Source organism: Saccostrea cucullata, unplaced genomic scaffold (assembly GCF_032062105.1).
Source record: "Saccostrea cucullata isolate Sc308-1 unplaced genomic scaffold, CSIRO_AGI_Scuc_v1 ctg212, whole genome shotgun sequence".
Lineage (NCBI taxonomy): Eukaryota > Metazoa > Mollusca > Bivalvia > Ostreida > Ostreidae > Saccostrea > Saccostrea cuccullata.
The window spans coordinates 263908-276657 of NW_026928197.1; the positions used below are offsets into that span (position 1 = coordinate 263908).

Sequence of the window (12750 nt, forward strand, 5' to 3'; positions counted from 1 at the left end):
CTAGTATACCTATTGCATTTAAACTGTGGAATTGGGTCTTGGACCATACTATTGAAAAATGTATGTATAATTATATATATAAGTTGTTGGGTCTAAATAGAAATGATCGATTAGATGGAGTTTAAATACTTGTATTACATTAAAGTTTTAGAATTCAGAGAATGTTTTAAATTCACCGAATTTTAAATTTTCAGAATTTTGAATTACCAGAATTCAAAAACTTAAATGTAACAGTGGTATTTTCGTTAATTTTTGAAGGCTTGGTCTTTCTGCCACTCTTGAAAGCTACGATTATACTGTTTGAAAAATAGATTAAATTACAACTGTATAATATGGTTTTGTAAAATTTAATCAGATCATGTATTGTGTCTTAGACCAAATTATTAAAAATATACTAACGGAAAAAAGGAAACTATGCAATACTTAAAGCCAAAAACATACGAAGAAATATATAAATGACGGTACATTTAATTTAAGAAATAAAGAACAAGTTTAAAAATTTCAATGGGAATTGAAGTGGGTCGGTCACGTGATCAAATCGTGTGAAGGCCGAAGGTATGGCACTCCAAATTCACAAAAATGAGCAAAACGTAGTTTCACAGTCGATAAACTAAGTTTATCGGTTGTAAACTATAGTTTACGGACTGTAAACTATAGTTAACAACGTTAATCTATATTTTACATCCGTAAACCATAGTTAACGCGATAATCTATGTTTCACAACCGTAAACTATACTTAACAGCAAAAACAATCATTTGCGATCGCAAAACATAGATTATCTGATAAATACAGTATTAACTGTTGTTCATATTGTAAACTATAGTTTGCAAACAATAAACTTATATAATACTGTATAGTTGAACAGAAATATTTCTTCTGAAACATTTTAAAACTTTATTTTGGTCTTATTGATCATAAGGGTTTAGATTACATACAGATTAATTATAATAACACATTTTACCAGCAAAATAAAATTCTCAAAAATGCAGCTCATATTGCTTTAACAGCAAAAACAATCATTTGCGATCGCAAAACATAGATTATCTGATAAATACAGTTTCACGATTTGTAAACTATAGTTTACAAACCGTTAACTATAGTTAACGATCTGATAAATATAGTTTCACGATTTGTGAAACTATGATTAACAACTCTTAACTATAGATTACGATTGTAAACTATAGTTTACAAACGTGAATCTATGTTTATCAACAAAATCTATTGTTAACGCTTATTACAGACAGATAAACTTAGATTATCATTCGTAAACTATAGTTAACAACCGTTAAATATAGTTTTACAGATGAAAACTATACTTAACGAATCGTTAACTATAGTTTACGGTTTGTAAACTATAGTTTACAGTCGATAAACCTAGTTTATCAATTGTGAAACTATGATTATCTCATTTTTGTGAATTTGGCGTGCTATACGAAGGCTTACTTATAAAAATTAATGATGGGTGTAACATAAGGTTTTGTCATTTAGTGAAGCTTATCACTAAAAAGGGACGTGAAACCGCATAAGGAACATTTGTGTACATTCCCGTTACATTTATCAATAGTTTTCTTAGCTATCTGAGAATAAAGGATTAATACTTTTTATCAAAGTTTATTCTTTCAATATTTTTCCGACAAGGACTTTATAATTATAATAGGGCACTTATTTATCTACATACAAAGCCTTCTCTCTATTCAGATTCAGAAAAACAGATGAAAACAATAAATATTTGTGTGGTATTTTTAGATTAAATGGTACAACTAGAAGGACTGGTTAACGTATCTGCATCGTATATCATTACATATGCAGTCATTATAACTTATTTCCGTGTTTTAAAGCATGTAAACATATTTCAATACGTGGTAATCAACACATTATTTATATTGTTTTAAATAAGTTGTATATAAATAAAGGTTATGGACTTCAAATCTCGGCATTTGTAGCTCAGCTAGCCTGAACCTAAAACAAAAGGAACTATTTGGATTAAGGTTTTCGTCAGTATGTTCTTTTCATATATTTTCAATTCAATTCATGGGACCAATTTGATTGATTGATTGTATGTTGTTTAACGTCCCTCTCGAGAATTTTTCACTAATATGGAGACGACACCATTTGCCGGTGGATCGAGAGCTTCAAATTTTGTCATATACTCTGCACTTACGGCCATTGAGCAGTGAGCGGTCTTTTTCGTGCCAGCCCTACTGCGACACGGGACTCCGGTTTATATAGAGTCTCGTCCGAAGGACCGGTCTCCACGCACTACAGTGGGATTCGAACCCGCGACGTAAGGATCAACTCCCTACCTCTATAGAGCAGACACTCTAACCACTGCGCCACGCGGGCGACTAGGGGACCAATATGTTATCATTCTTAAAGGGAATATTTTTTAGCCTAGTTATAACATACCATAGTAGTTACGTAAACTCTTAACCCGTATACTTGAAACTTCGGAAATATTTACCACGACTTTCATATGAGGAAGATATGTTTCACTGATTGAACAGGAAGCTCCCGTTAGAAATCCACAGTAAAAAGTATGACAGTAATGGAAAACTACACCAACGAAACATCGGATACAGTAGAAGAATGGAATAGCAAGCTAGCCAGAGTCCTAATTCCAAATAATGTCATCCTTTCTCTTTATATGATTGTAGGATTAGTTGGGAATTCTACCGTGATTTTTATTTACGGATTTAAAATGAAAGGCAACAAGATAAAGGGAAACAAAGAAGAAAGATATTTCATTCCATTTCTTGCCACTGCTGATCTATGTGCTTCGCTAGTTTGTGCTTCGTTTGGAATCGCTCAAAACTTGATGCAGGCGACATTTGATAACGAGCCTTTGTGCAAGACCTGGTGGTTCTTTGCAGGCCTTACCACGTTGATATCAGTTTTTCTCCTTATAGTCATTGCTGTACACAGATACCTCAAGGTCTGCAAACCTCTCGGAAAACAAATGACATTGAAGTGGAAGTGGTTCGCCTTGGGTTTGTGTCTAGCAATTGCACTCCCATTAGCGGGGCCCATGACATATTTTTATGGATCGGAATCTTTCTTTAATGATGAATTGAAGATCTACGGTCGCCGATGTGGAAGATTGAGCACAACGAACAAAACGAGCTCTTTGATATTTGGTGGCTCTCTTGTTCTAACAGCAATTGCAATTATTGTTGTGTTAATCTGTCTGTATTCCAAAGTGGGGTACACTATTTTTGTACATTTTAAATATACAAAAGTTCTTGGTAACCACAATAAAACAGAATATTCTCGAAGTGGGGTCTCCACTGATGACGACCCTTGCAGCAAATCTGACATGAGTTCGTTTGAGACCCTCGAGACACCCACTACGATAACATCGGCTGTGTACTCCACACAGAAGACCACGTGCCAAATTGACACACCCGTTAATAAAGACAAACATCTTCCAAAGCAGTCAAGTAGAAAGCGGAGAAGAAATAAGAGAATTGTGCATAAATTTACACTGATGTTCATGCTTATTACTATCATATTTATAATTTGTTACATTCCCAAAGTTATTATCATGCTTCTAGAGGCGAGCAACACGAAATTCTGGGAGGGGTTTTCTGATGCCGGAAGATCTGCCGTGTCGTTTGTTTACAGGATTTACATATTAAACACTGTCACGAATCCATTTATTTATGCCTTTCTTGACAAGAAATTTTCTAAGGAAATTAAGAAATTATTTAAATCTTGTAAAATACTACAGTTCAGATAATCATAAAACGAGCATATTACTTTTAATTGTTTTCATTCATCTTTATTTTTTTTTATTTTTTGATATAAATTGAAAAGAACTTGACTTTTCATGTTCAAAACTAGGCACGGTAGTAGCAATGCCAATGTCGATATATTGGGAATCTTTCAAGTGCAGAGTGTTATCAATGAAATGTAGTCATTTGCATCTTCTTAATCATCATTCTGTCAAATTTATGAGCAATGTTAGTGTGCCAAATGGACAGAATAAAGTTCATTGTACAAAATTGTACAAACTTTAATTTATACATTACTTTAACAATTTTGTGAAAGAAATAAATTTAAAAAAAAACTTTTTAAATAATAAAGAGTAAACTTTTATTGCTGCATATAGTGTATTTAATGTAGCATAATTACCGAATCTTTTCTTTTAATTACATATATTCAAAAACGTAAAAAGAATCTCTTTTTTCTAAATGAATTTGTTATATTTATGGTTTTTCTGGGAGATGGGTTTTTTAAAATTACAACAGGATTTTTTTTAAACCCATTAATGAAAGCTTATGAAAATATTCTACATAAAAAATGAATTTAGTAGAAAAAAAAGAAACGCTGGAAGAAGGTCATCTTAAAATTTTGTTTGTTTACCCTCTCTCCTCCGACTGACTTTAACCTCTCAATTTTGTTTAACTTCAGGAAAACAATTATGATTTTCTTAAATTTATTTCTTAGTTTTCTCAACCGATTAATAAATATTTTAACATAATTTTCGTGTTTTTGAAAAAAAAAATCTTTCACTACCTATCGATCCCGATATTTTGATTCTGAGTCGGGAGAGGACAAGTAAATATATTAATATGACCCAATATATTCAACTTGATTATACATGAGGGAGTGTGTACCAATGAACGTGAAAATAAAAACATACAGGATGTACAACAGGGCGGATGATTTTAATCAAATCAAGGAAGAATTTCCCTATGCCTTGTATATAGAGAGAGGGGAGAGAAAGAGGAGAGAGCGATTAGAAGGTTGACAACTCGCTGAAGATATTATGATCACGTATCTATATCCCTTGGCATAGGATCTTTGCTATAATATCAGAAATGTCAGTACATGAACAAAAAAAGAAAAAAAAGAAAAGATATACATGTATAAAAATAGTTTCAGTTAATCCTGGAAAGTTATCTCTAAGAGGAGCATAACTTCCAATTAAAGGGAGTGTTATGAATCATACGTCAAGTGCTACCCGGAAAGGGAGAAACAAAACCGGAGAATTGTGCATAAGTTTAACCCGATGTTTATTGTTATAACTGTCATTTTTCTGATCTGTCTTATCTCAAAGGTCATGATTAATTTGTCAGAGGCGAAGAATGAAAGTTCTGGGAGAGATTCAGAATATGGAAGAGCTGGTGCTTCGTTGCGTACTGAATGTACATTATACATCATCACAAATCTATTCATTTATTCATTCCTAGATGAAATATATAGAAAAAAAACTAACAATATTCAAACACGAAAATAAGGATGAAAAGTTGTTTAAAACCTGTAGATGAGTTTTGCTTATGTGTTGGTAATAGGTAAAAAGTATAGAAAATGACATTTGATTTAAAAAAAAAAAAGCTGATTTAAAAGTTTACATACTAGAAGAATTTCTTTCGGGAAGGTTTAATAAAATTTTCTCTGTATAATTTAAAAAAAACTTCCTTATTAATAAAGTATTTTTTTTAAAATGTATTTATTATTTAAACATATAATACATACCACTAAGATATGTCTGTATAATGACAAGGAAATATCTTAATATTGCATTTATCTGAGTGTAACCTTGAAAATTTTCACCCCCAAGAAAACCATTGTCAACCGAGGCGCAGCCAAGGTTGACAGTGGTTTTCTTGGGGTGAAAATTTTCAATGTTACACTCTGCTACATGCAATATTTATATATTATAAATTCTTGATCTATTTTCACATATATTATAAATTCTTGATCTATTTTCAATGTTACACTCAACTACATGCAATATTTATTATATTATACTAAATGTTTTATACAAATACATATAACAGTGAACCGTGCGCGCATAGATTCTGCGCGGTCGCTTTTTTTTTTTTGGAATATCACCCATCGTCAAGCAATGTTGACTGTTGCTACGCTGGAGGGCGTGGCTTCATTATTCTGCGGGTAATAGTGTTTTTTAACAAATGTTTCTCGACCAATCAGATTCAACTAATTTACATGAAAGTATAATATTATAAATTCTTGATCTAAAGAATCATTAAGCAATATAATTCAGGAGTAGTCCATAATTTATTGTTCACTGACTACCGATTAAGTGAAAATATCGAAAATGCAAAATTCTTTCGGTTGTTTAAGGGGATGATTTATATAAAATAATAATACATATATATAAATACCAATACCACTGAAACGACAACAGTTAGAATGGATATAAAGGAAAGAAAATAGAGTTCATTGCGAAAATTGTCCACAACTTTTTGTCGATTGAATTGCCCGAGTACTAGAGGAAGTCATGTAATATGCATACTAAACTTACTGTAATTAGCTTGATGAATTCGAATTTTTCTATTATCACCCCCCCCCCCCCCCTCGGCCCATTTACCAAAATACAGTTAACACTTTCTATATTACTATCCACGATTTATTCATATTGATGATTAACATGTAGTTAATTTGCGCAAGAATCACCCTTGTAAATGTTCTTCTCTGATTTTAATTAATTTTTCATGTTTAAAAAAAAATAGCTGAAGATATTTATTTGATAATTTATATAGAGTTGTCATCAAGTTGAATGCACTCAAATTAGTACTTATCATAAAGGAAGCTGTTTAAAAGACCTGTTGGCCCAGATCAATCATAATAACAAGTGCATACCTATCGGATTGTCTCTACCAAGAATAAATTACAATATGTCATCTGGGTTTTTTTTAATATCTCAATTCCTTGACCTATTTTGAAGTAATTATTTGCCTGTATTACTAAAAAATATTTTTCATATTGATTGATTGAATTGATTAAACTTCACATTTGAGCATTTTTGACCTACTGTATTTGGTAATTTAATTTATTGATAAACATACAGTAGCAAAGAGTCACGGAAAGCAAAAATGTTAAAAAATGATTTAGGTCCTTCGTATAGACATTAAAAACCGAGGCGCTGGTATGATAAATATCCCTGACCTCAGAGTTGAGTAAAGCCATTCACCGGTACATGGTGACGTGTCTATATGTGTGACAATTCTCGATTGGGACGTAAAGCAATTTACAATCAATCATATTTTAAGCTGTGAATAGATCAAAATATTTTTGTTTTATTTATAAGGTGCTCGAACTTGTTTTTCCTTTACATGTACATGTATTACCGTAGGGTATTGAATTTCCTTTGACTTCCAGTTACAAGAGAAAATATTTTGCTAAGATGATTTTAAAGAAAGGCTTTTTAGCTGGACAGGATAGAACATAAAGTCGTAAAAAAAATGAAAAAGGAAGTAAATAAATAATAAATCGATGCAGTAAACAGTAATTGAAGAGGAAGTTTTTGTGTCTTTGATGAATTAATGTAGTAAGAAGTAAATGAAAAGATTTTATGTGTACTATGTTTAGTCATATGATGTAACTCTGAATACGTTATTGGTCTACGCAATTCAACTTTCAAATTTGTTTTCAAAGCAGTAATACATTTACATCGTAGTAAACGCCCGTTAAAAATTTTGAAAAGAAAATCACACAGACTTCAGCGGTCCAAAAATACGAAGACATTTATGGATAACGTAACCTATATCCCGGAGAAATTGGAAACTTGGAATAGAGAGCTAGCAGAAAGTTTGATCTTTAATAATGTGATTTTGTCTCTGTATATAATAGTAGGATTCTTCGGAAATTCCACAGTTGTCATAGTCTACGGTTTTATGATGAAAAGCGATAAAGAAGAGCGTTATTTTATTCCATTCCTTGCCGCTGTGGACCTTTGTGCTTGTATCGTTTGCGCTTCCTTCGGAATTGCTCTCAATTTGATGCAGGCAACATTTGACAACATTATTGCATGCAAAGCTCTGCAATTCCTGGTACCGCTTTTTACTTTTAGCTCGATATTATTTCTCTTGATCATTGCTGTGCACAGATATCTGAAGGTCTGCAGGCCGTTTGGAAAGCAGATGACGTTAAAGTGGAAACGATTCGCGATGTGTGTGGTTTTGATAATGGCACTTATATTATCATTACCTATGATTTATTTTTATGGACTAGTGTCCTTTCCAAACACCGAAAAGGGAATCGTTGGTTTGAGATGTAGCAGGTCAAAATCTGCCACTAAAACATTGTCTTTGATTTTCGGGGGCTTTTTAGTTATTTCGACAATCGTAATTATTCTTTCATTGATTATTCTGTATTCAAAAATAGGATATACTATTGTAATACATTTTAGAAATACCAAATCTATTAACAATCATCAAAGTCGTTTAGAGTCAGAAAATTCGATCGACGTCGATCAGTTTCGGAAAAGAATCTCGAGCCACGAAGATCCACTTAGCGACGAAGGGGACAAGAACTATTCCGTTCAGACGGAAAACACAGATCTATCCAGTTACTGTTCTGCGGAAACGAACAACAAGAAATTATCTGAAATGAATTCTCCTCGTACATCTATACAAACGGCAAGGAATGGTGAGACAAGAACGATATCGGAAGGTAACGGCAATCGTCAGAAGAAAAGACGACGGCGAAAGGCAAAACAGAACCGGACAGTTGTATACAAATTTACCCTGATGTTTATGCTCATAACCGTCATTTTCCTTATATGTTATATTCCTAAAGTAATAATTATCATGTTCGAAGCTAGAAATCCGAAATTCTGGGAGGAACTTTCAGATTCTACAAGAGCTGGCGTTTTGTTTGTGTACAGAATGTACATCATAAACAATATCACCAATCCATTTATCTATGCATTCCTAGACAAGAAGTTTGCAAATGAAATTAAGAAGTTGTTTAAAGTTTGTATAAGAAGATGATTTACAGATTTCGTAATGAAGAGAATTTGTTATCTTTTACATAATGACGAAAAAGAATGCTGAAGTATTTCAGATATTGATGGTAACTGTTTAGAGATATTTATCAATAATTTTACATAGATTATATCTATATTGAGTCTAACCTTGTTTTCTATAGTAAGCTGCTGCTATAATGATTATACAATTAAACATCAGTTAAATGTTTTACATGTTAAAAAAAGCCGTAGTTCATGATTTGTAACTATTTGTATTATGATTGTTTTGTGCCAATAGTTCTTTTAAACCAGCATGACTAAATCTTAAAATCAAAGCCCAACATAGTTGCATTGGAACACCAAAAAAAAAAAAAAAAAAGAATTGACAGGATTATGAAAATTTTCTAGGCTTTATTTAATAAAGATTGTACAAGAGAAAGACCAAATTTTCCCTCAAATTCAACTTGACTAAAACTTTCATATTTATTCTAGGACACTAATAATTCTTATCATGTGTAATTTGAAAGAAATTACATAGATATATATACATTTTTTTACATCTAAGTTTGAAATATGGTCTATCAGCCCCTTGTAAGAAGATTGTGGTATCAAATATTCTTAAAAATCATATGTTGTTTTTGAATCCTTACAAACAAAGATAAACAGTGGGTTTCAGTAAATGTTCAATCAAGCCTCTTTCTTTACTCCTCACTAAGATATAAACAGTAGTGAAGGAGAAATTTCAAGAGTATTGTGCAACAATATATTCATTAGGTGGTGTAAATCAGATCAAATCAAAATTCCAAGGAACTTTTTGACAATTTGAAATCACGAGATTTTACGAAAATCAACAGCTTTAAAACTTACAACTTTTCAACTTTCTACACAACCATTCCCCACGATAAATTAAATCCAGGCTTTTTGAAACCATTGACAGCTGCTTTTTTTTTTTAAAAATAAAAATGCAATTCGTAAATTTACTTACCTTTTCATTAGTCATTTGGAAAACTATTTTGTTAAAAAGAATTCTAATTGTACATGTACACACAAGTACTCTGAAGTTGACATCATAAAAGGTTCTTGAATTTCTGATTGACAATATCTATGTTGTTTTTGGAGATCAGGTCTTCCAACAATATATTGGAATTCCCATGGGTACCAATTGCGCCCCGTCATAAGCAGACCTATTTTTGTATTTATATGAAGCAGATTTGTGCAAAACTTTTATGAAATAAGTTAAATCAGATCTCTTCCGTACTTTGTTTAGAGTATCCGAAACTCCTTTCATGATATTTGTGCCCAGTTTTGAGGAAATTGGCTCCGAGGTGTCTGGAGGAAAAAATACAATTGTACAAGCGAAATCTTTTTTTTTTCTTTAACTTAATGAAAACAAAAAAAAGGAGAAGATAAACATAAAAAGTAAAATGTTAATGAAAAGGAAGTTTTCTGCTTTTGATTTTATATACTCAATTTAAACACTTTAAAAACAATTCAATTTGTCACTGAAGTAAATGTAAAACTTGCAGTTCTGCTCAATAGTTTTTATTAATGAATTTAAAACTAAGGGGGAAAACTTTTGAAACAGACACTACGCAATAGAAATGGATAATCAGACATCTAGTTTGGAGAAATATAGGAAATTTGGAACAGAGAGTAATCGGAAAGTTTAATCTTCGATAATGTAGTTTTGTCTCTTTATCTAATAGTAGGACTGTTTGGGCAACTCCACAGTTATCATATTGTCTACGGTCTATTGATGAAAGGCGAGAAGGAAGAAAGATATTTCATTCCGTTCCTTGCTGCTGTGGACTTAGGTACTTGTCTTTTTAATTCTTCATTTGGAATAGCTCTCAATGTGTTTCCAGCCAGATTTGAAAATAATTTTGCATGTAAAAGTTTGAAATTTCTCGTGCCGTACTATACATTCACTTCGATATTACTGAGTATTTCTTTTGATCATTGCTGTACACATATATTGCAAGGTCTGCAAACTATCTGGAAAACAAATGACACTGAAATGGAAACAGTTTTCAATGTGTTTAGCCAATTATAGAGATAATTTTATCTTATGCTTTATTTTCATGGATCAGAGTCCTTTCCAAACACAGAAGAATGAATAGTGGGATGGCGATGCAACCCATTAAAAACTGCCAATAAAACACTCTCCTTAATTTTTGGAGGATTCCTTATTATTGCAACAGTTACAATAATAATTTTACTAATTAGCCTGTATTCCAGTAAAGGGTATAAAATTATGTTACAATTAAACAAAATCATGACCTTAAACAAGAAAAAATTAAGGATGAAAATTCATATATAAGTTGCAGTCGCATTTCGGCTCAAGGTGATAAAAATAGTGAGAATAAAACCTATTCAGTTATTAAGGCTGATGGCACTGAATTATCCGATAACCATTCTGTTTCGGAAACACGTGTATCCCCAAGAAATACAAAAAGGTCTTCCAATAAAAGAGTGACATTTGAAGAGACTGCGAATCATCATAAAGTATTTGCAACAGAGGAAAAGCAAAAACGAAACCAGGCAGTTGTATGTAAAGTTACCTTAATGTTAATGCTCATAACCATCATTTTCTTCATCTGTTATATTCCAAAGGTTATCCTTTTGCTATTAGAGGCCAGGAATCCAAAGTTCTGGGAGGGATCTTCAGATTCTACAAGAATTGGTGTTTTGTTTATTTATCGATTTTTCGGCATTTTATCAAAACTGCGACCATTGACAATAAAACAATCGAGCCATTATGATTCAATTACTGAAGAAGAAAATAAAAACTGTTCTCCTAATACTGACAGCACAAAAGTATCATGTTACTATTCTATTAAAAGGGAGAGAATGTGGTTATGCACCTGAAACATCGTCTAGTATGACAAAATAATGTTCAAATACAATAGTTTTACCCTAAGGGAGTTTTACTTATCATACGTCAAGTGATATATTGAGAAAGTAGAAACAAAACCGGATAGTTTTGTACAAGTTTTTTATTCTTATAACTGTAATTTTCTCATCTGTTTTGTCCCAAAGGTGATTATTATGCTGTCAGAGGCGAAGAATCCAAAGTTGGTTAGACCAAAAAAGTTTGCAAAAGAAGTCAAGAAGTTGTTTAAAACCTGTAGATGGGTAGAATTAATTGTTACAAGAATTTGTATACAGTTCATGCAGAAAAAAGAATGTCATAAAACAAATTATTTATCAACTTGTATAATAATTACTGAATTTAATACAAACAACTGTCTTTTTTTAGTCATTTAGCATACTCATTGTGTATTAACGCTTGCGTTTACAATTTGAATTTCATTTTAAACTGATCTATAGAAATCATTATCGTTTTATGGTTTGTATAGATGAAAGGGGATGCGTAATTTTAAACTCCACAGTTCTTGGGTATTCGAGCTTTCAAAGGTTTTTAATGCACATTGAACAATTACTGTATATTATATTATATCTTTACGATAAAACATCAGTTTTGTAATAGTGACATTAAAATAAATTCAGCTATTGTTAAAATGGGGTATTGGGCTAAAGGTACTGAAAATGACAATTGATATAATTAAAATAGTAATTAATTTGTTTATCGAAACTGAAAGAGGAGTTGCATTTTCTGATTTTTAACTTCCAATTTAAATTATTCTCTCATGAAGGTTTAATACATTTTTTGGTATACTTTCCAGATCTTTAATAGAATATTTGAACCCTAAATTCCACGAGTATTCTTATGTTAATAACTTCCTTATTAATAAATAATGAACTGTAAATGTGTTTTTATTATTTGTAAATAAATTTTATTATTTTGACGCGACAAGGAAATATTCTTTTTTATAATAAATTCTTGTTCTAAAGAATCAATGAGCAATAATATCCAGGAGTAGTCCTTGATTTTCTGTTAGGTGATGTGCGCTTTGGTGTAAATTTTGACAATGTAAATTTGTTTTGATTGTTTGAGGGATGCATAATTTAAGGGGGCCGAGTGTAGTTTCCATTGCGTAATATTTCGCACATCATAGTAAAAATGAAGCGT

At 31.7% G+C, this 12750-nt stretch overlaps 2 protein-coding genes across 2 annotated transcripts; both read left to right on the top strand.

The window, feature by feature from the left end:
* Window positions 1-1888: 1888 nt before the first annotated feature.
* LOC134276750 (cholecystokinin receptor-like) lies at window positions 1889-3746 on the top strand. The gene is made up of 2 exons (XM_062759035.1): window positions 1889-1999; window positions 2506-3746. The coding sequence occupies exon 2, from the start codon at window positions 2538-2540 to the stop codon at window positions 3735-3737; it is 1200 nt and encodes a 399-aa protein (XP_062615019.1). The 5' UTR covers window positions 1889-1999; window positions 2506-2537; the 3' UTR covers window positions 3738-3746.
* A 3680-nt stretch (window positions 3747-7426) lies between these two features.
* Window positions 7427-8800, top strand: LOC134276734 (cholecystokinin receptor-like). Its single transcript, XM_062759007.1, has one exon. The coding sequence runs from the start codon at window positions 7498-7500 to the stop codon at window positions 8740-8742; it is 1245 nt and encodes a 414-aa protein (XP_062614991.1). The 5' UTR covers window positions 7427-7497; the 3' UTR covers window positions 8743-8800.
* The last annotated feature ends 3950 nt before the right edge of the window (window positions 8801-12750 follow it).

Excerpts from the sequence above, each read along its gene's own strand:
- LOC134276750 (XM_062759035.1), top strand. The coding sequence starts at position 2,538 with ATGACAGTAATGGAAAACTACACCAACGAAACATCGGATACAGTAGAA.
- LOC134276734 (XM_062759007.1), top strand. The coding sequence starts at position 7,498 with ATGGATAACGTAACCTATATCCCGGAGAAATTGGAAACTTGGAATAGA.